This window comes from Monodelphis domestica, chromosome 1 (genome assembly GCF_027887165.1).
Source record: "Monodelphis domestica isolate mMonDom1 chromosome 1, mMonDom1.pri, whole genome shotgun sequence".
In the NCBI taxonomy this organism is placed as follows: Eukaryota; Metazoa; Chordata; class Mammalia; order Didelphimorphia; family Didelphidae; genus Monodelphis; species Monodelphis domestica.
In genome coordinates, this window is record NC_077227.1 from 422,737,308 (window position 1) to 422,759,623 (window position 22,316).

Below are 22,316 nucleotides of genomic sequence, written 5' to 3' on the forward strand. Positions count from 1 at the left end.
CATGTATTAAGTGCCTGCAATGTGCCAAAAACTGAGCTAGGTGCTAGGAAGAAATACAGATACAAAAGGGAACCAGTCCCTAAACTCAGTGTTTAGATTCTATAGTGAGTCAAACCAATTGATTCATTATGCCCTTCTCTCTTGGCCCATTTCTGTGGCTTTCTTTGTGCACACATTCATGCCTGTAATGGCCTCTGCCCCTCCCCCATTATCCCCCTCTTTCAGGGCCCAGATCATATGCCACCTTCTCCACCAAATCCTGGCTGATTCCTCCCAGATGTGTTCCCTCCTTCCAAGCTTCATACCATGATCAAACTTATTTGTGTATTTATCTTATCTCCTCCCTTCTAACCCCATTTCAAGGGTCCTTTTTTCAGCTTTATACTCCTGGAACCTAGCATAGCTACCCCACCCCACCTCTACCCATTAATATTTGATAAATGTTTGTAGGATTAAATTGAAATCTGAAGCATAGGAAGTTATTTCTCTAAACTAGGGGTTCTTAAGTTGGTGTCTCTGAATTTAAAAAAATATTTTGATAGAGTTGTTTTCTTTTGTAATCTTTTGTATCATATTTATGTATCTAAATACATAAATCCCTAGGCTTCAAAAAGACTGCTCAAGAGGTCCATGCCTTAGAAAAGGCGAAGAACTCTTGCCCTAAATAATTTGCCCAGGAAACTTTCACTGTTCTTTTCCTATATGAACATCAATCATATCTGGAATCAGTGACAGGCAATTTTAAGAGGCTATTTATTTCAAGATTCTCTTACCATTCATAGGGAAATCTTAAGAAACTCTTTACTTATGACTAATCTCACTAAGACTTTCTAACTGATAATGGCCCATAAATTAAAAATTGTAATGAGCTTCAAGGGCCAATATAATTTTCCTTCCCCACTCACCCCCCTTCAGAAAAAAATTGGAAAAAGAAAAGCGCAGATACCTTCCTCTAATATTTCAAGGGTTCTGCCCCTGAAATAGTCTTAGTAGGATTCATCTAGATCCAGGGTCCTGAAACTCCAGTACCTGTTTCATGAAGAAATTAGCATTTTTTGTAGGCCTCTGCATCATCTCAGGGGTATGGCCCCAAAGAGGGCTAATTGTTTTTAAACATCTTGTAGCCCAAAATGTCCTGAAATAGAATGTTTTCTAATTCTAGGAAGTGACTAGAACCCACTGTAGATTAGGCATTCCTTCATTTCAGGGTCAGAGCCTTGAAAAGGGCTAATCTCTTTTTTCCTAAACTCCTCATGCTTGAAGCAATTAACCAAAGATTACTTTAGTCTCTACAAGTGACTCTAAACAACCTACTCCTCTCATTCATAAAAAATCAACCTATGTTGGGCCACATGGGGCTGGTCTTGGACCAGGCCCCTGACTGGAACAAAATTAGCTGACCTTTAAGGGGACTGGTTTGTTTTCTTTCAAACACCAAGCAGGGAGGGCCCAAGTTGAGGAAGCCTTTGTAGGGAACAGCCTCATCCATACCCTTGTAACAAGGTTTCTTTTCATATTGCAGATGATGATGAACACGAATGGATCATTCGGACCTGTCGGAAAGGCTGGGATGAGTTCATTGAACACAGAGCTAAACTCTAAACAGCCTTACCATTTCTGGGATCAATGGGTAGAGTTCTTGATATTGATTATCTTTCTAGTAGGAAATACTAACAGTTTTGTTGTTTTGCCTGTTTAAATAGAAATAAAGGCCTTTGGGGTTCACTGCATCTGAGGTGAGTTTTCCTGATACAGGATTTTGGGCCTTGCTTGCAAGGGAAGGTATTGGGGCTTCAGACCTTGATTGATAAGAGTAATAAAAAAGGCTATCTTGAGAGCCAGGCCTAGAGACAGGAGGTCTTAGGTTCAAATCTGGCCTCAGCCACTTCCTAGATATGTGACTCTGGACAAGTCACTTGACCCCCATTGCCTAGCCCTTACCACTCTTCTGCCTTGGAGCCAAGACAGAAGTTAAAGGTTTAAAAAAAAAAGGCTAGCATTTAAATTACACTTAATTTTACAAAGCCTTTTTATCTAAACACCTGGGATAAGAGGTACTTATTATCATCCCTGTTCTGTTGTTATTTGTCCTTCATTTTCAAAGAGAACCAGTGACACTAGAGGGTGATGCTTTGACTTTCCCATGAATTGGATTTGTGAAACAGAGTTACACAGACTTGTCAGCCTTACTTCTTCTTCCAGAGTCATCAAAGGCCAGTGGCAAGACAAAAGTCAGGATGACTGGAGATGCCCCAGGATGCAGTGGATGACTTTGCATCTTCAAATCTGGCCTACCTCTAAACCTTCATGACCCTTAGAACAAATTGTTCTCATCCACCTCTTCCACTAAGGGAAGTCTTCCCATGCTTGAAGTAGACATCCTTCTAACTCACCAACATGTTTGAGGCCTATTGGTTACCCTCAACCTGGTTTAGCCCATTTGCCAAAACAGTTTTAGAGGGGCATGACCATTGCACCTGCTATAGCTTCTTGGAGTCACAGGTGAGAGTCGGTGAAAGGTGGACATCAAAGCTAGATCGAGAAGCCCTGAAAAAGGCTCAGCAAACCTTCATACCAAAGGTGCTTGAAGGTCCTCCTTGAACACCCCATACACCTACTCTGGGTGAGGCACTGTATTTTGCAAATATTATCTCAGTTGTTCCTCGAAACAACCCTGGGAGGTAAATGCAATTATCATCCCCATTTAAAGATGAGTTACCTGAGGGAAACAAAGGTCAAATGACTTATCCAGGGCCATACAACTAGTGATGTCTGAGGTTATATTTCAACTCATGTCTTCCTGACTCTAGGCCAGAACTCTGTCTACCACCTAACTGCTGAAAAGGAAAATGACCTGGATTTCCTCAGGAAATTGCAGAACTCTTTAACTGAATTCAAACTTACCATAACATAAAAGGACCTCCTTTGCAATAAAACCACTTTCCTATGATTCTGTTGTCAGTGAGACTGGGACACCACTGCCTTTGAAGAATTAAAAATGAACCCTCCACAGAGGGCAATGAAAAGGTACATAGTGCATACATAGGAGCATGTTGCAACATGTAATCAGCAAGGAACTCTGAAGAGCAGGAGTAGCAGAAATAAAAAAAATTGCATAGCGAAAGAGAAGATGGGTTGATCACATGGTGAGAGAAAGAGATGCCAGGTAGTAGCTAAAGTGATCCACTGCTACAGCCAAACTCTGAAAGTTTAGGTGCCTTGCTGTAGATTGTTGTTCTCTAATTGTATCTGACTCTTCATTACCCTATGGACTCAGCTCACCAACACTGTTCATGGGGTTTTTTGGGCAAAGATACAGGAGTGGTTTTCCATTTCTGTCTTCAGAAGATTAAGGCAAACAGAAGTGAAGTGACTTTCACAGGGTCACACAACTAATAAATATCTCAAGCTAGATTTGAACTCAAATCTTCCTGATTCCAGGTCCAGCACTCAGTCCACTCACTGAGCCACCTAGCTGCCTCCTTGTACATTACACAGCATTAAATAACAAAGACCACCTTGAAAAACCTGGTCTTTCTTTACTCCACATCCAGAACTCCTTTCATTATATCACACTGCCTCAGCTGGACCTTGAGCCAAATTGGAGCATTGTGGAAGAATTCTTAAATCCAATCTTTTCGGTTGTATGTTTCAGGATTACTCAGAAACTTTCTTCTTTAGTAAAGGAAAATAATAAATGTTGGAAGGGTTGTGGTAAAATTGTAACACTAATGCATTGCTGGTGGAGTTGTAAATTAATCCAACCATTCTGAAAGGCAATTTGGAATTATGCCCAAAGGGCTTTAAAAGAATGCATGCCCTTTGATCCACTGCTGAGTTTGTACCCCAGAGAAATAATAGGGAAAAATACTTGTACAAAAATATTCATAGCCTTGCTCTTTGTGGTGGCAAAAAAAAAAATTGAAAAATGAGGGGTTGTCCTTCAATTGGGGAATGGCTGAACAAATTCTGATGGTGTCTGATGGTGATAGAATACTATTGTGCTATAAGGAATGATGAAGTGGAGGATTTCTATATGAACCAGAAAGTCCTCCATGAACTGATATAGAGTGAAATGAGCAGAACTGGAGAACATTATACACAGAAAGTGAAACATTGTGGAACTATCCCAATGTAATGACTTTACTAGTAGTAGCAATACAATAATCCAGGACATTCCTGTGGAACTAATCAGAAAGAAAGCTATCCACATTGAGAGAAAGAACTATAGGAGTAGAAATGCAAAAGAAAAATGTATGACTTATTACTTGTGTATATGGGTATATGATTTGGGGGTTTGACTTTAAAAGATTGCTCCATGGTAAAAGTGAATAATGTGGAAATAGGTATCAAATTATAACATTTGTACCACCCATTGGGATTGTTTTTTAGTTCTGGAAGTGGGGAGGGAACGAAAATGAATCAAGTAAACATGGAAAAATGTTTTTTTTTAAATAAAATAAAAATTTAAATTAAATAAAAAGAAACTTTTCTTTTTTAAAGATACAACATCTGAGCTGGAAGGGACCTCAGAGGACATCTAATCCAACCACTACCTAGACAGAAATTTCTCCCTTCTCTAATATTGACTAAATGGAGGCAGAATGGTTTAATTGAAGGGGATTGGCATCAATATCTCATCTACAACTTATATTAGAGAGTTGCCTAGAGTGCTGAGAGGTTAAGGTGTTTGCCCAGAATCACACAGCTGGCATCTGTTAGAAGCAGGACTTGAATCCATATATTCCTGATTTTAAGGCTAGCTCTATCCATTATATCACACTACCTCGCTTGTGCAATGGAAAAAATGCTCCTTGAAATCAGCTTTGGTTCAAATCCCTGACCTACCACTTGATGCTGGACTAATCATTTAGCCCCTCCAGGGCTATGTGATGAAGAGGCTGGATGAGATGACTTCTGAGGTTTCTTCCTGCTCTAAATACAGTTTGTGTGTAGGGATCCTATTATCCCTAAAAATGGTTTATTTTCTTCTTAAAGTCTTCCAGCCTTTAAGAATGAAAAACATCCTACCTCAGAAATTCACCCAGAATTGGACAAATTGTTAAGAATGTTTTCTTTACCTCAAGCCAAAATCAATCTTTCTGAAACTCCTACCCATTGAACACAATTCTGCACCCTGACACCGAGCAAAACTTGTCTAGTTCTTATTCTACTGGATAGTCCTTTAGGTTTTAGAATGTCTTCCCTCAGTTTTCTCCAGGATAAACATTTCTGAGTCCCTTCAGTGATTGCCTAGTGGTTTTGTGTCCATTTCATCATCCTGGTTGTCCTCCTTTGAACATGCTACAAAATTTTATACTTAGTTATTGACAGAGATGTATATCATGTCAATCAATTAACAACTATTTATTGAGTACCTACTAATATTTTACTTAAAGAAGTATTTACTCTCTTTTAAGTGACACTAGTTATTACTAGTGATCTGGGAATTTAAATAGTATGCATGTACATGGAATGATGATTCTTTGAAGAGTGTCCCAAGAAATGGTACTTCTGACACTTTTGTGACCTTTAATAAGAGTTGAGATGATCAACTCAAACCAAGGGTCACAGAAGTGTAGGATGCAGAACTGGGATTCTAACCCAAGCCTTCCAGCACCAAATCTAGTATTTCCTCTACTTCTCCATGCTATTTGTTCTGTTTATGCTTATTATAACATATGCTGGCCATTAAGGGCTCATCCCTACCACACTTTGGGGGGGCTATTCCTTTCCTGTGGTCCCATAAAATTACTTCCCTTGATCACCCAAACATCCTTCCCTGAATTCAAGGCAGGCCAACACAAGGCTTCTTTTCACCTGACCTCTCCTTTTAACTCTCACTGTGACTATCCCAAATGAGGCCCTCATCTCTCACTGCTGAACCTAATTGTACTATCTTCCTACCTTATCTTTCTGTGGTCAGTATGTTTCCTCTTCAATCCATTTTCCATTGGACAACTGTTTAAGTGATCTTTCTAAAAGAACATTACATGTTACCCTGTCTATACCAGTTGTCCATCTGAGAAATAGGTATAGCAGTCTTTATACTACCAACTCCAAAGGATTCTGTGAGGAAAACAAAAACTTTAAAGCACTATAGAACTATAATTCATTATTATCCTAAACCATCATTGACTTTTCTTTGTCTACTCAATAAGCTATAATTTGCTGACTTTGGCAACAAAGTCCTTAACAGTCTGGCTTCTATCTGCCCTTTCCCAAACTCTGGGTCTTTACTCACACTGTCTTCCATGCCTTGAATGTGTCCCTGGTCCTTCTCCCATCTTCATTTATTGATGTCCCTCCCTTTAAAGTCCTTCAAATCTCATCTCAGTGGTGTCTTCCTTTACATACCATTCCATACCATCAAGGTGAAAGTGTTTTCTTCAGATTTCCTGGTCTTTCACTTATTTGACTTCTTGTATCATAGTTAATTGTGTACTTACTCTTCTTCCATCTAAAGTGTAAGCTTCTTAAGAACTGAGCCTATGTCATATCTACCTTTATTTCTTTAAATGCAGAGCTTATGGAATTGAATTAAATCCTCATATTTGTCAAATTATAGTATGGGCCAGCAGAATCTAGAAGAGAAGAATTGAATCTCAAACAATTGACTTGGAAAATTTCACCACTATTTTACCAAAGTCCTGAATAGCCCATGGTATCTTTGAGTCAATGGGGAGGCCATTGAATTCATCACCCTGTTCTTCATAGGATGACTAAGGAAAAGGTCTCTACTCCCTTGGTGGGTTGAGGCCAGACATATTCTGTGCTTCTAGGCTGTGTAATCTGATGTGAGAAAAAAAGCAAAGTGTTTGCTTCTAGTTATCTAGGTAGGTCTGTGGTTCTACTTGATACCTCCTTTTCTTTTTCTCCCTTCTGTATGTCAATTGGAAGAAAAAAAAATTAAACAGTGGTCAGGTCTGAGCCTGAGCTGAGAGAGGCATTAAGGCAGGAAAGCTCATCCTACCACACCTGCTAGTCAGTGGTCAACTCCATTCTTCTCAAGGGTAAATTCAATTCAATGCCTTCTGTCTTGGTGATGGCTACCAGTCATGGAACAAAGCCATTGTTGAAGAACTAAAACTGATAAAGAGAAAAGAAAGTTGCATGGTGGGCATAAACAAGCTTAAACATATGGCTAGGATTTTAAAGGTGAGAAGTGAGGGGCTTTTATTAGCAGTAAAGGAGGTATACCAGTCTTAAGATAGAAATGAGGCAACAGCCAACTTAAGTGGTACATTGGTACTTCCATGATACACTAGAAGACTTAAATCCCTTTTAGTGTTTGGTAGATTGAAGATTTGTAGTAAAACTTGAAGAATGGCACAGGATGAGGGCATAGAAAGACTTCAACCTGGGGCTTTGATGGACTGAGTTATAAATACCTCAAAAATAATAACACATAGTGTTTTTAAAATCTTCACAGCATTTTCCTCACATCCCTGTGGGGTAGTAGACATTACAAATATTATTTCTCCCACTTAATATATGAGGAACCCGAGGCTTAGAGAGATGATGCAGCTAGCAAATGGTCAGGACAGGAATCAAACCTAGGTTTCTTGTAACTCCAAGTCCAGCACTCTTTCTACTATGCACACATCCAGATCATTCTTAACATTTTAAGTAAATTCAATAATCCAAATTTGACGTGGCATCTACTCTGTTACCTACAGCAATGGCAGAAGGTGCTAGTTAGCAGTGGTGGGGAACTGCTTTTTCCTCTTCTTCGGGCTTGGGTAACAGGTGGCATTGATTGGGTAATTATACCAAGGAACACCATTGCCAGTTTAATGACCAGTTTGCTAACTGGGAAATTGTACCAATTTACCAGGAATATGTGCTAAGCTCCCTGGCAGCTGGTGATTAACCAAATAATCACACACTAGGACAGGGGTTCCCACGGCGTGATCTATCCACTAAGAAGCAAGTGGAAAAAATGGAATTATATCATTTTCTTGATGTAAGTGCCAGCACTTCTATTTGCATTAACTTTATTTATTACACAAATAAGACATTTACAAAGCACACAACATTAAAAGTATGTAACAAAACAGACATTGGTTTTACAAAAAAAAGTGCTTACAATTTTTTTATTTTTTATTTTTGTTTTTCTTCCATCTTCCCTTTTGTTTTGTATTTAAATAAATATTAGTTTTGACTGCTTGCTGTGTCCAAGGCTGCTCTGACCATAGTAGTGGAGATCTTTTAGATCTGCAGCATGCTGGGAACATATGAGCCACCATAGGGATACAATTTTGGGGCAAAGTCTTAAGTTGAACTTGTGTCTGTGGTGACTCTTGTACTTGGTTCACCCATTGATCTTCCCTCTAAGTTAGTGTTGGGGTTTTAACCATAAGGAACAAAGAAATCACTGGAAAAATTTTGGTAAGCAATTCTGAAACCATTCCCTTCTCTGAGATCTGGGACCAGCTGTTAGGATTAAATAGTGTTCATGATTCAGAGATCTTCTTATGGGGTCCCCCTCCTCATCTCAATTCCTCCCCTACTCTGAGTGTTTCAGAAAATCATGGGCACTTAGAGCTGGAAAGGGCCTTAGAATATGGAATGTTAGAGTTGAGAGGGACCCTAGAACATAAAATTTTAAGATGTAATGAATCTTAGAACAGAGAATGTTAGAACATGAAACATAGACTATTATATTCGAAAGGGACTGTAGAATATAGAATGTCAAAAATAGAACATAGCATGTTAGAGTTAAAAAGAACCTTAGAACAAAGAAGAGATGGAAAGGATCTTCAGAGGTCATGCAACTTGACCTCTTTAATTTTACAAATAAGGAAATGGAGGCCTAGAGAGGAGAAGGGACTTGCTCAAAGTCTCCAAACGCTGAATGGTACCCTTTCTGCCACACCCAATGGTGTCCTACTTTGTCCTTGCTGTTTCTGTAAATAGCACTCAGGCACCCTTTAATCATGCATCATGAAAGCCCTCTGTGGCTCATTCTAACATATGTGCAGTAAAGAAAGTTACCTGTGATAGGAGTTAAATAGAATGACCTGAGATAAAGTTTGATTAGTGGTGGCTACAAATGAGAAAATGAATCAGATGATTTTTGCAGTATTTAGATATTTAACAAAATGAGAAAATGTCATATTCTTGGTATTTCTGGAAAATCTGGGGCTTAATGGATGCAAAAGAATATACTTCTTAGAGAAGGAATTCTTGATTTTTCTATTGAAGAGTGGGCTCTGGAATAAGCATGGGGCAAGGCAGTAGGTCTTTCTGGGGAAATGTGCAGACATTATCCCTGAGGCAGATGTCAAAAGCATATGTCAGAGTGATCACAATATTCAGTCTGCTTTAGTGGCTTTCTTGTTTGGAAGCAGCTTGCCAGTTAATGAACAGTTTCTGTTTTGTGCTGCTGAAACAAGAGAAGATTAAGCCTACCTGCCACTCCTTGAGGGAGAACCTCACAGAGTAGGTCATGCCCACTGTAGAAGGTAGGTCACTGTTCCAGGAGTCCCCTTCCTCAATCTTGGTCCAAACTCCTTTCTACTCTTCAGCGGTTATGCTAGTCATGAGATAAAACAACTGCCTAGATGAAGTGGGGATAGTAGACTCTGTTATTCTACTTAAATGGCCTGAACATCTTCCAGAACCTAGCTAAAGGGCAAAACCAGCACTACCCCTGTCCAGTGAGGAGAATCACAGACACTGTCCCATTGTCAGTTTGCTGGTAGCTATCTCAAGGAGGTCCTATAATTCCAACCTAATATCTCCTTCATCTTCCTAACAGAAAACTCACAGGACAGCCTTACTTAGAATGAGGCCTATCATCAGAAATACCACTCTGTCTTATTGTCTATAACCTCTAGGACACATACATCATGGCATCCTAACTTGTGTCTTGTACTTTTGTGGGAAGGAAGTAGACCCTGTATCCCCATTCCTGCCCATCAAATTCAGTCCTTCTGGAAATTGCTCTGAAATGCCTGGGGCTCTGGACTACCCAGGCTTCAACCTCTACATTGGCTAAACTCTTCACAATGTTGCCCTAAACTTGCCACTGCAGTTGTTTTCTGTGCTGACCCAATCTAAAACAATTGTCTAGAGGTTTTTGCCCCATACTGTACCCATCTGCTGAAAGAGTTAAAGATTCTGATAACATTTTTGTTCTGTACTCTGTATATAAGTTGTATAGCTTGAAGGACTAATCCTTTTTTTTCTCTCAATCTCCATCTTGTTTCTATTTTCTTTAAAAAATGAGTTCCCTGTCAATGGAGGTGTTCAAGCAAAGGCTGAAGGGCTACTTGGGAGAGAAGAGGTGCATGCTTTTGATGGGGATTAAATGAGATGGCCTCTAAGGTCTCTTCCAACTTAGAGATTCTATGATTCTACGACTTACATCAATAAATCGATCCTTGGAATGGGGTGGGCCTAGATGGTTAGGTTTCTCTGCTTGGTTCGACAAGCTTTTTCCCTAGAGGAACAGCTACATTCCGGAAACTAGCAGCTGGACATATTTCCACTGACTTAAAGGTTCAAAGACTTCCATAGACATCATGCCCAGTGTGGGGCCACCTTTTCTTCTGGCCGGGTAAGCTCTTCATTTGCATCCTACGAGGCTCTCAAGAGCTGGTAAGTCTCACTTTGTTCTCTGAATTAACTTGACACAACCAGACAGATGGAAATGATAAAATTAGAACACAGTTTTCTTTTGGGAATTTCCCATAAAAACTGTATAGTTTCTTAAACAAAAGCAACTGAGAGGATAACATTTGGGGTTGTCAACTATTCAGAATTCATAGATGGTCTCAAGGAAATGGGTAACAAAGGCCAATATTTTTAAAAATTAAATTGGATATTGTTACTGTTCTGACAATTTCATTCTTTCTTAAGTCTAATTTTCTCAAGTTAAAAATTACTCCAGTTTCAATAAAAATAAAAGTTCTTTTCACCCTGTTTCCAAATTTTGGGGAGCTTTGCCTTCCAAGAAGTGGCCTCAGGAGTGTTCCCGGTAGTTCTGGGGATCCATGCTGGCTGACCGTAGTCTGCACAACCCTGGGCCTGCTTTCAGCAGGGGGGTAGAAAAGGCCCCGGGTGGCTGAATGGGGACCAGGAACTGGCTGGTGGTTCATGGGAATGAATGGAAAGGCTGAGGCAGAAGCCACTAGTTGTGAGGGGCAGACACAGGATTTCAGTGACTGAGGGGCAGCTGTGGAATCACCATAGACAGATGTGGAAGAGTCTGTGTAGTCAGTATTGAAAAAGGATGACCTGTTGAGAGGGTAAAGTAGACAAGGAGGGTTAGAGACATATACAGAATGCCTTTCCATCATTTTAACAGCCATTGCCCCTTAAAGTCATGATCTTTGACTAGCTCCTGGCTCCCCAAAAGAGCTAGTGATTCACTCTTGCTGCTACTGCCAGTAAAATGTTTATGAAACTAAAATACTGGAAGCAAAACTTTACTTTTTAAAAACTGACCTAGGGCTTTGGTTTTCTACTGAATAATATTCATACCCATAGATAGTGTGGTATATGACAGAATGAAGGGTGGCATTGGATCTAGAGAATAATAATGATGAAATAAGGTATTTAAAGATTATAAAGTGTTTTGGCATTTGTTAACTCACATTATTCTAATAATAACTCAGTAATGTAGGAAATCCAAATATTAGTGTTCTTTCTTATCCATTTTATAGATGAGAAAACTGAGGCTCAAGAATCTAAAGGACTTTTCCCAAGGTTACAAAGCTGGTAAGTGGAAGATCTGGCTAAACTAGATTTGGCAGCTCTTCCCTTCAACCCACTAGAGAGATTTATTTCCCCAAGGATAGGAATGAAGTTTTCTCTGAGCTCACTGGGAAAATCTAGTGTTCAGGGAATCCATCTACAGTAAGCATCTGTGAACACTAATAATCTCTCAGAGGAGACTGCACCTTGAATTCACTGCCTCCATTTGGATTGATTAGAGTACTCTAGTTGAAAGAACCAAGGCTGGGGCTAGAAGATCTAGGTTTGAGGCTTAGGCACTGAAGTCACTTCTATTTCTTATTTTCCTCATCAATCAAAGAGAGATGATAATTCCTTGTACTATTTACTTCACACAGTGGTTTTTATTTATTTCATATATATGCATATGGAAAAAATCTATAACCATAAACCACCAACATATATAAGTTGTTATTATTATTCACCTAATACTATTTTCTGATTGTTTGGTCCTGTCTGCTCTTTCTGCCTTATCATCATCCTCTTGGTGCTAGAGCATTTTGATGGCTCTTAACTAATGATAAGGAACTCCAGTCTCCTGATTGGGAAGGCTCCCCTTTCCTCTTAGCCAAGTAAAACAATGTCTTGAAGTGACTATAGACAGGAAAATCTTCAAGTAACCAAGTCCATTTTATTGTCTTAGCCCCTTTGGTTTTGTCTAGACAAAGTAAGAAGTGAGAAAGTAATTCCTCCTAACATATACCTGACAGATAGGATATGGGGACATTGAGAAGAATCTCACATGGGCAAAGGAGAGGGAAGGAAGGGAAAGGGCTTTTGTGGATGCTTGTATACAAACAGTACTAATAAGGAAGATAAAATCATCTAAGGGGAGAGCCAAGATGGAATTGAGAACAAAGAATGTTAGCTCATAGAACATAAAACATGACGCTTGGAAAGGATCTTAAAGCCCAGATTTTTAGGACAGTTTAAACAGTGTTAGTGCTGAAAAGGATCTTAGAAATAAGATAATAAAATATGGAATATTCATTAGAATTATAAAGAACTACAGAGATTTTCTAGTTCAACCTTGATATTTTACAGATCAAAAAACTGAAGCCTAGAAGTGGAGTTATTTGCCCAAGTTAATACAGTAAGTCAGTGGTAGGCCTAGGGCTGGCAACTGCAGATCGAGAACTGGTAGAAAGTCTCTATTGATTCACATTACTTATTGAAAAGTGAAATTATTGAAGGCAAATGTTAGAGAGGACTACAATAGAAAAGCTAGACAGATTCTTGTTATTTTGGATATAAGTAGCCCTTGACGTGAGTTTAGAACCTTGCAAAGTGAGATTTGAATACATTTTCCCAAACTACCCCCTCCCTTTATACAAACTTTAATTCTTACTATCTAGTGTCAGAAAATGCTGTGTTAGTCATCACCAGCCAGAGACATTACCCTAAACCTTGAGTCCTTCAGATTTCAAACCAGAGTCATTGTTAATCCTATCAAAATTGGCCAGAAGATAAGGACCACTCTCTGTACTCAGAAGAGGCAGAGGAAGTATTCCAGAGGACTCTCCAGTCTCAAGCCCCAGTACTTACTAGGTCTTCTGCAAAAATAGGAGCTGCTAGTGAACACTTACCATTGACTAAGTGTTTTTACCTCTCTACCTACAACCAAGACATAGGAAAGGAAGTTATAACCAAACTCTAAGGGAAAACAGGATTGCTATAAAAGCGAGCACATTCAGGACAGCTTTGTTCCAAAAGCTCATAGCTTTTTTTTTTCCCGTGAGCATTCCAGACCTAAATCCTGGAGACATTAAGGAATTAAAAAAAAAAAAACACCCTTACTTTCTGTCTTAGAATCAATACTGTGTATTGGTTCTAAGGCAGCAGAGCAGTAATGACTGGGGAATGGGAGCTAAGTGACTTGCCCAGGGTCACACAGGTAGGAAGTATCTGAAGTCCTATTTGAACTCAGGACCTCTCATTTCTAGGCCTGGCTCTCTATCCTCTCAACTACCTAGATACCCCTAAAATGTTTAAAAATGAAGAGCCTCACTTACAGAACTGATAAAATAAAAGAATCGGTTTAGGAAACTTTGAAAAAGTCAACTAAGTGGAAATGGATATGAAGTAACTCTTGCTGAAGAAAGAGCAATAGTCAATCTAATGGGAGTTTTACAGAAACTATAGTCTGAGGTAGAGAAGAAGGCTTCTAGGGGCAACAGATATCTCAGAGATGGTGAGTCATCAGTGACATCTTTTAGCTCTTATAGCCAGGACCACTCAATATAGCTCTATATTTCTCTTAAGGAACAGTCTCTTGTATTGCTTTTATCTTCCCATCTATCTCCTCCAGGGCAGGTTATTAATCTTTTGTATCTTCCTCCATCCTAGTGTCTAGCATATAGCAAGTGCTCAACACAGACTTTCTGATTAAGTAAATTGCCAGACTAATGGTCTTCCTCACCTTTCCCTAGAATGGTTTATACACAGGGAAAAATGCAAGTGATGGAAAGGAAGAGGCCTTGTCAATGAGGATGACAACTTTACTCTAACCTGAAATTCTCTGGAACTTTGAAAATAAAGATCAGTGCCACGACTCACTAAAATTCAGCGGAAAGTCTCAAAGAGAGAAAAACTAAAGCATTGTAGGAGATGAGAGTTGGGTTTTTTTTAAGAACTGGGAATATAAGAAGACAGGGTTAGTAATAAATAAACAATAACAGTAATAACTCCCATATCTAATAGTACTACCAGTTTTAACGTGCTTGGCTCACCAAAACATTAAAGAGTGCACAGGTTAACATCCCCTTTTTGCAGATGAGCGAATGATCTCAGAGAGGTAAAACAATTTGCAGAAGGTCACATAGCTAGCCAAAGTGTCAGAGCTGGGATTCAAACTCAGGTCCCTGAACTCCAAACTCAGAATTTATTCCACTACATCACAGCAACAATGAGGGAATTCTGAGGTGCTGGAACCAGAGAGAGCTCCTTTCTCAAGTTTGAGACTGGAGACCTTAACAGAGAGAATTCCTATTCAAGTAGGTTGAATCAGATAACCTCTTTGATTCCTTCAAGGAATGAGTTTCAAAGATCCTGTAACCATTGTCAATGAGACCTGACATGGTAAGATCATAAGCCTTTACTACTTACTTCATGAAGTCAAGGTTCCAGGATCTAGGATCTCTTTAGCATGAATACTGAGAACATCATGGAATTTACAGTGGGAAGGGAGCCCACAGAGGTGATTAACTCCAACTTCCTCTCATTATAGATGAGAAAACTTGCTCTAAGTTTATGTGAACCAGATTTGAACCCCAGTCTTGTAACTCCAAATACAATGGCTTTACCATTACATCTTGCCTTGCCACATGGAAATTGAAATTCCACTGAAATTGCACTCCACAATTTCATTACCTGGTGCCAGCCTTCTAGTAATGAGACTCCAGTGAAGATAGGTTGGTCCTTGCACAATGATCTATTGCTAGGACTCTATTCAAAACCCCTCCAGGGGGCAGCTGGGTAGCTCAGTGGATTGAGAACCAGGCCTAGAGATGGGAGGTCCTACGTTCAAATCTGACCTCAGATACTTCCCAGATGTGTGACCCTGGACAAGTCACTTGACCCCCATTGCCTAGCCTTTACCTCTCTTCTGCCTTGGAACCAATACACAGTATTGATTCTAAGATTGATGGTAAGGGTTTAAAAAAGAAAACAAAACCAAAAAAATCTTCCAGTTTGTTAGGATCCCTCTCCCACCACCACTTCCTTATACTTCCTGGCATAACTATGAAGAAGCCACAGTCACTCCTACACCAAGATGAAACATTGGGGCAAGAACTCAGTGAAAATGAGCAACAATGATGACAATAATAATAACTTTTATTCTCGCCTGACTGAATTAACACTCCCCTTAAAATTGGGATGTTTACCATATTTTGGAATAAATTCCCCCTAAAAGCACTTCTGAATACCTGTGATCATAGAATCATAGAAGCTTAGAGTTGAAAGGGACCTGAGAAGTCATGCTGTCACCTGCAGATTTCTGCTCTAATAGATTATTACCAAATAGAATAAAAGGTGCTTTATTCTGTAGTCTTTCAGCATAATTTCTGTGCACAACAGTGACCCTGAGATTCTACCAGATCATCCAAATCATCTTAGAAAGATTAAATTCTGTTCAGTATAGTTCTGGTATTAAGCATGTTTTATTTTATTCTGATAATCTGAAAATTGGTAATTCATTTATAGCCTATGTAATAATTCCCTCTTAGGATAGCTAATGAATAAGAGTGGCCCATTCCCTAATTATATTGAATAATGACCTTGGGTCATTCTCTGAGCCTCAGTTTTTTCATCAAGTAAAATGGGGATGTAATAATACTTGGACTACTTACCTCACAAAGTGGTTTTGGGGAAAGTGATTTGTAAACCTTAAAGTGCTACAGAAATGGGAGTTATTTCTTGACTAATTTCTTGACTGTCAGGTTACAGTGTGCTGAAAATTGATTTACCTGAGTAATAAAAATTAAACTGATAATGCTATAATGCATTGTGGTAAATCCAGGCCTTTGGAATATGAAATGGCAGCATTTAGAACAGACTCAGAGTTCATTTCAGCGTGGCTGATAGCTATGTTGCAGTCTGTGACTTCTTGAAACAAGAATTTATTGAGGTAAGAACTGGAGAATGACGTGATGTATAGGCACAGGCACACAGACCACTGGTTTTTTAGAAAGAAATGTTTCAACAGCAATATCTCTGATAGGCCCCAAACCCTTAAGGTGAAACAAGGACCTGGGGTGGATGGAGGTGAACACACTGGTAAAAGCCCCATAGCTCTAGTGCCAACAGAGTGCCACCTCAGTGGCATGCGTATAGGGGTGCCTGTTGGAAGGAATACACTGTAGTTCCAGGGGGCACTTGATTTACCTTCTCACCCCTATTAGAGAGTGGTCCATCCATGTCGGCTTTGAGGTGAACTGGTGGGGCAGTGTAAGGAAGCCGACAGTGCACCTGCCCACATTGTACCTGACCTGTAAACAAGAAGATGGCTTCAGCCTCTGGGGCTCTCTATGCCAGAGATTATCCTATAGCACCCAGGGTTGAGGCCCCAGAGAGAAATGTCTTAAATTACTGACTCCATCATGGAACCCTCTGGTGAAATGATTTAAGTCCATCCCCCGGAATCCAAAGCTCACAGGCACTGTGACAGCCAGTCCATAAATTTTAACATTTATTGAGTACCTACTGTATTCAAGACCCCATTCTAGGAGTTCCATCCCATCCACAAAAATCTCTACCCTCTTCTATTCCCCCATTTCAGGCTTTAAAAACCACCATTGTTGATAATGTTTTTTCCTTAATCTAGCCATAATTCTTTCTAATTAAGCCTTTTTTCCTACCCTCTCCTCTGAAATGGAGAATGTGTGGTTCCCATCCTTTACATAATCCTTCACAGACCCAAAAGGACCACCACCACTGTCCCAGTCCTCTATTTTCCAGGCTCAAACAGTGTTAGGATTCTTTTCATATCAGTGTGGAGGAAGGAAATGAGCCTGGTAGAATATTCAAAACCAACCCTAGCATTAGACAGTCTTGATTTGACCTTTAATGAGGGTGAAGAAACGTGGCCACGAGTGAATCAGAGCCTTTCCCCAAGAAGAAGGCACGGGTTAGGGGGGAACAGTGTATGTGTGTATGCCCATGCTTGCTTGCTTGTGTTGACTCAGAAGCATTTTGATTTATGACAGGAATAATAGTTGCTGTGGGTGTGGTTTTGCCAGAAACTCTATAACTAACACTTTATGACCAGTGAGATATTTGCCTTTTAGTATTCTTTTTTTTTAAAGATTGCAAGATGCTATATAGTATTCATCTGTGAGACTGGGCTGGAGAGACTTCTCCCAGAATCAGAGCTCTATCAGGGAGGCCCGTTGTTTCCCCAAACAGTCTCTCTCAACTTGTTAGTAGGCTCTAAGAAAGTCCTAAAGCAGAGCCCGTCAAGGAAACCTAAAGTAGTAAAGTGCTAAGATTCTATAAGTGGAAAATTCTGATTCTAAGATTCTAAAATATGATCCTAAAAGTCTTTGGCCCCTATGATTCTGGTTCTAAGATTCCCTGTTCAAGTCCTACCAGTCTTTAGGTTCTCTGAGGTTCTAACAATTAAGCTTCTTTGATTTCAGGTTTCTATGTCTCTAAGTTTCTATGATGCTAAGCTTCTATAATGTTACAGTCTTAAGAGTCTAAGATTCCTAGGATTTTAACTTTCTGAGGTTACAAATTTCTAAGATTCTATAATTGTTAAGATTCTGTGGTTCTAGATAGGGAGTTGTGTTAAATTCATGACCCTATGTTCTTAGTTACTTCAAAAAACCTATCTCCAAGAAGAGAGGTATCCTCTTTTTGTATTCTTACTCTGTAATAATTTTTTTATTATTTTTCAAAATTTAATTTTGTATGTACATGCCATTTTCCCTTGAGGCCTGAGACTGTTTTGTTTTTGACGTTATAGTCCCCAGAGCCTAGCATAATGGCTGGAACAGAGTATATGCTTAATGAATACTGGTTGAATGAATGAATAAAAGAATGCTAGACTACTTGGTCAGGATCTGGGTCTATGCCCAGAGAGAGCACCATCATGAATAAGTGTGGTCCTTGTAGCAGTGAACAGCTGAGGGAATGAAATAGGGCTCAAGATCCATCTTTGAAATTCTGTGTCTTGGTGTATGTCCTCAAGGTGGGTGGAATGCAGAAAAGATCTGATTTCCCAGACTAAGGGAAGTTGTCCTTTCCTCCATGGCAATGAAGACAGTGCTCTAGGCAAATAAGTGTTGACTTGGCCTCTGATAACCAGTAGGCTAAGTCTATACTAAACAAAGCAGGGAAGCAAAAGTCAGATACTGCCCTCCATCATCCTCACTACTCTGTATAGATAGCCTTTTCCCTTCCAGAGTATACAGATATCTCAATATCCAGTCTGCAGTATGAATGAAAGCAGCCTCCCCTTCCCTCAAAAGAAGCACTTTTAGTGGACCTTGCTGTTCTGAAAGTGGAACTGGATTTACTCATTGTTCTACACTGATCTCAAGGTGAGAGTCATTTCCAAAGGTTTGGAACCCCTCCCATCTTGCTCCACTTCTAATCTAAAAATCCAGCTAGAAAGACATACAGATAGATCTTCAAATGGGGTCAAATTATCTGGATACTGAGGATAATATACTTTGAAAATTATAATCACTTTAGGAAAAATGGTTCCTCATGCCAAGCTAGTTTTTGTCTGGCATCTCAAGAATAATCAGCTGAATGAGAGTAATATTATTATAGTAATGAGTCCTGGATTTGGAGTTGCAGGACCTGGATACAAACCCTAGATCTTCAGTGTGACCATAGTAGATCACATGAACTCTCTGAGCGTCCAGTTTTCTCATATGGAAACTAAAGAAATTTTATTAAGTGATCACTAATGGTCCCTTTTGAACTCTAAATCCTATGAAGGGAGACATCTTAGGGAGACGATTTCACTGTGTCTTTAAGGGAAAATCCCACTTTTTGGAATCTTTATCAGTGGGAGCCTAGGAGAAGCATTCCATGTACCTACTCAGAAATTGAGGCAGGTACAGGGTGAGAGCTGAGGGACTACTCCAGAAGTGTGTGCAGAGAGGGAATGAATTAAGTGTTGAAAAGTATATTTGGCCTGTGAAGACTACAAGTGAAGAAGATGAAGACAAGCCTAGCAACCAAAGGCGATTCTGGAACCCTGAATTTTATGGCTATTTCCTACTACATAATCCAACTCAAACCCCTGAAAGAATTGATGAAGATATTTCATGGGATTTAAAGCTAAAATGAATTGTAGAGGCTATCTATTCCAATAATCTCATTATATAGATGAGGAAACTAGGCCCCAGGGAAATCCTTGGCTTGTCTAAGGCCAAACAGCTGGGTTAATCAGAGTATTCTGATTCCAAATTCAGTGTTCTACTACCTCTGGATGTGTGGACCCTAGAACACTGGCAGTGACCAATGCCAAGGCAGGACATATCCCCAGGCAGGTGCTTCATCATCCAGCCTGAACAGCTAATGTGACCGTGAAGGTCATAGTAAAGGCTGAGTTTGTTGACCCAGGTTCCTTCCACAGCCCAGAGTCTCATATTGCCTTCAGAGGTGAAAACAAGAGGCAATCTAAGGAGAAAAAGACCAAGCAGTAGAAACTGTGGCCTAGATTAGGGAAATCCCTATATACCATCCAAACAGAGCAGAGGATGGTGTAAATAGGGATGGATCAGTGAGATCACTCAGGTCCTGTAGACCCTGAGAGCAGAAGGAAGGGGGGGAAAAGGTAGTAGGTAGACTAGAACCTACTAAAATATTATAGGATTATGGTATTCAAAGCTGAAAGAGACCTTAGGGATCACATAGTCCACCACATTCATTTTATAATTGAGGAAAATGAGACCCACAAAACTAAATGATTTGTGCTAGGTAGTAGAATTGGGATTCATAGGAATTAGCAATTGTTCTAAATTATTCCAATCAATAGAACCAAAAGGAAAAGTGACAAAGCTATAGAACTTGACTAGAAAGGAATCAGTGCTCTCCAGTGATGAAAGTAATCTATAGTAGTTAATGAGTTTACTGTCAATTCAGAGGCTAGATGAACTAGTCAAAGGGACAGTTTTTATTTCTAAAAGGGATTGGGCTAGACAATCTCTGTAGTCACTCTCAACTTTGAGATTCTATTTTTTTCTTTTTTATTCCTTCCTTCCTTCCTTCCTTCCTTCCTTCCTTCCTTCCTTCCTTCCTTCCTTCCTTCCTTCCTTCCTTCCTTCCTTCCTTCCTTCCTTCCTTCCTTCCTTCCTTCCTTTCTCTCTTTTAAACTCTTACCTTCTATCTTAGAATCAATACAGTATATTGGTTCCAAGGCAGGAAAGTGGTAAGGGGCAAGGCAATAGGGGTTAAGTTGCCCAGGGTCACACAGCTAGGAAGTGTCTGAGACCAGATTTGAACCCAGGATCTCCCATCTCTAGGCCTGGCTTTCAATCCACTGAGTTTCTAAGCTATCTCTCCCCAAGATTCTATTATTTTTGGACGGGAAAGAAAACAATAAAAACTACTTCATGGAAACCCTAGCCAAATTCTGTATAGAAACACTTTCTTCCCCAAGAAGAAACTCAGGATGGATTTAATAGGGGGGTAGGATGCAAAGAATTCAAATTTGAAATATCTCAATGTTGGGCAGAAATGATCTTTTTCATGCTTTTTCTAGTCCAGGCCTAATAGCCAGGGTGATAAGAGGAGAAGGGACATTGCTTCTGACCCTTATAGTGGGGCTTTCCCTTGCCTTTCTCCCTATCCAAATGCTCCCTTAACCGTAGGGCCTAATTTCTTCTTTTTTTAGCTTCACCTATTCCCACAAAACCCTGAAATCAACAGAATCCAAACTGCAAACTACTTTTGTCCTGGAAACTGGGAACATCATTTTCTCCCATTCTGGCAGGCCCCAGGCTCGGAAGCTTTCTGTATCTCTCCCTTCCCACAGACCCTAAGGGCTATGGTCACTTACTTTCTATATATCCATGCAGGGTGACCATGCGGGCTCGCTCAGGACTGCTGAAGGGAGAGTAGTGGATGTCGTCAGACAGGGAGGAGGATAGACGAGACTGTGGAGCTCCAGAGGGTGGCACCGTGTGCTGAGGTGTGTGCTTTTTATGGCGGGCTCGGCAGTTTTGAAACCAAACCTGGAATGACAATCCCAGCCCATCCCCAAGGAAAATCCCACACACTGGTCAGGTTGTGGAAGTTTGTTCTCCATCCCTCTTGATGAATGCCCCATAAAATTCCTGTCCCCCTGAGGGTCCTGTCTCCCCAGCTCCACCCGTATGATATGTTTTCTGCTGAACTGCTTAGCTTAGGAGTTGCTCCCACCTGAAATAGCAAAGTCATCTTTAGGAGCCAAGGAATAAGTTAAAGGATTATAAGACTAAGAGTTGGTTTGCCGAGGCTGGCTAAAACTAACTCTCCCTTCATGGGCTGAGCCAGGGGCTGGGAGCAAATTACTTAGTGCTTAGGCTAGATATCTTACCCTATCCTCTCTCTGATTTCCCACTTCATTCTTTCCATATTTTGTAAATAAATTGTAAATAAATCTCTTTGGAATTAAAAAAAAAGACTAAGAGTTGGAAAGGACCTTGGCCATCCCCTTCTTCCTTTGGGGGATAGCACTTGCTTTCCCATGGCCTTGGGAGAAGAAGAAAGACTAAAAGAGAAGTTTTAGAGTAGATACAGGAGTCTTGAAATAGGGTGTAAAGCAGGGTCCCCAAACTTTTTACACAGGGGGCCAGTTCACTGTCCCTCAGATCTTTGGAAGGCCAGACTATAAAAAAACTATGAACAAATCTGTATACGCTGTCTGGGATAGCAGAGGCTGCAGCGCTGGCTGTGATGGGCCTGTCACACCTTGCACAGGCCCATCACTGCCACCACTATACTGGGCAGCAGTATACACAGTGCGGAATCCCCTCCCCCAGATCTCCACTCACCCGGCTGATGCCTTCCATTGTGCAGCCACATAATCCTTTGTGCAGCGCCTCATTCTCATTCACTTACTTTTGGAACAAGGC

The 22,316-nt window shown here is 40.1% G+C and overlaps 2 protein-coding genes across 4 annotated transcripts in view; one reads left to right on the forward strand and one right to left on the reverse strand.

The window, feature by feature from the left end:
* MORN5 (MORN repeat containing 5) overlaps window positions 1-1,730 on the forward strand; it is a 67,102-nt gene extending 65,372 nt beyond the window's left edge. For both annotated transcript variants that reach the window (XM_001370347.4, XM_007474595.2), the window contains exon 5: window positions 1,523-1,730. In XM_001370347.4, the coding sequence (XP_001370384.1) occupies window positions 1,523-1,602 (80 nt within the window). In that variant the 3' untranslated portion in view covers window positions 1,603-1,730. The remainder of the gene's footprint in view (window positions 1-1,522) is intronic.
* Window positions 1,731-7,956: 6,226 nt separating this feature from the next.
* LHX6 (LIM homeobox 6) overlaps window positions 7,957-22,316 on the reverse strand; it is a 39,228-nt gene continuing 24,868 nt past the window's right edge. The window contains exons 8-10 of one of the 2 annotated variants that reach the window (XM_007474596.2): window positions 21,260-21,434; window positions 16,627-16,730; window positions 7,957-11,244 (exon numbers count right to left, since the gene is read on the reverse strand). In XM_007474596.2, coding sequence (XP_007474658.2) covers window positions 11,224-11,244; window positions 16,627-16,730; window positions 21,260-21,434 — 300 coding nt within the window. In that variant the 3' untranslated portion in view covers window positions 7,957-11,223. The remainder of the gene's footprint in view (window positions 11,245-16,626; window positions 16,731-21,259; window positions 21,435-22,316) is intronic. The other variant, XM_007474597.3, reaches the window with a different exon arrangement.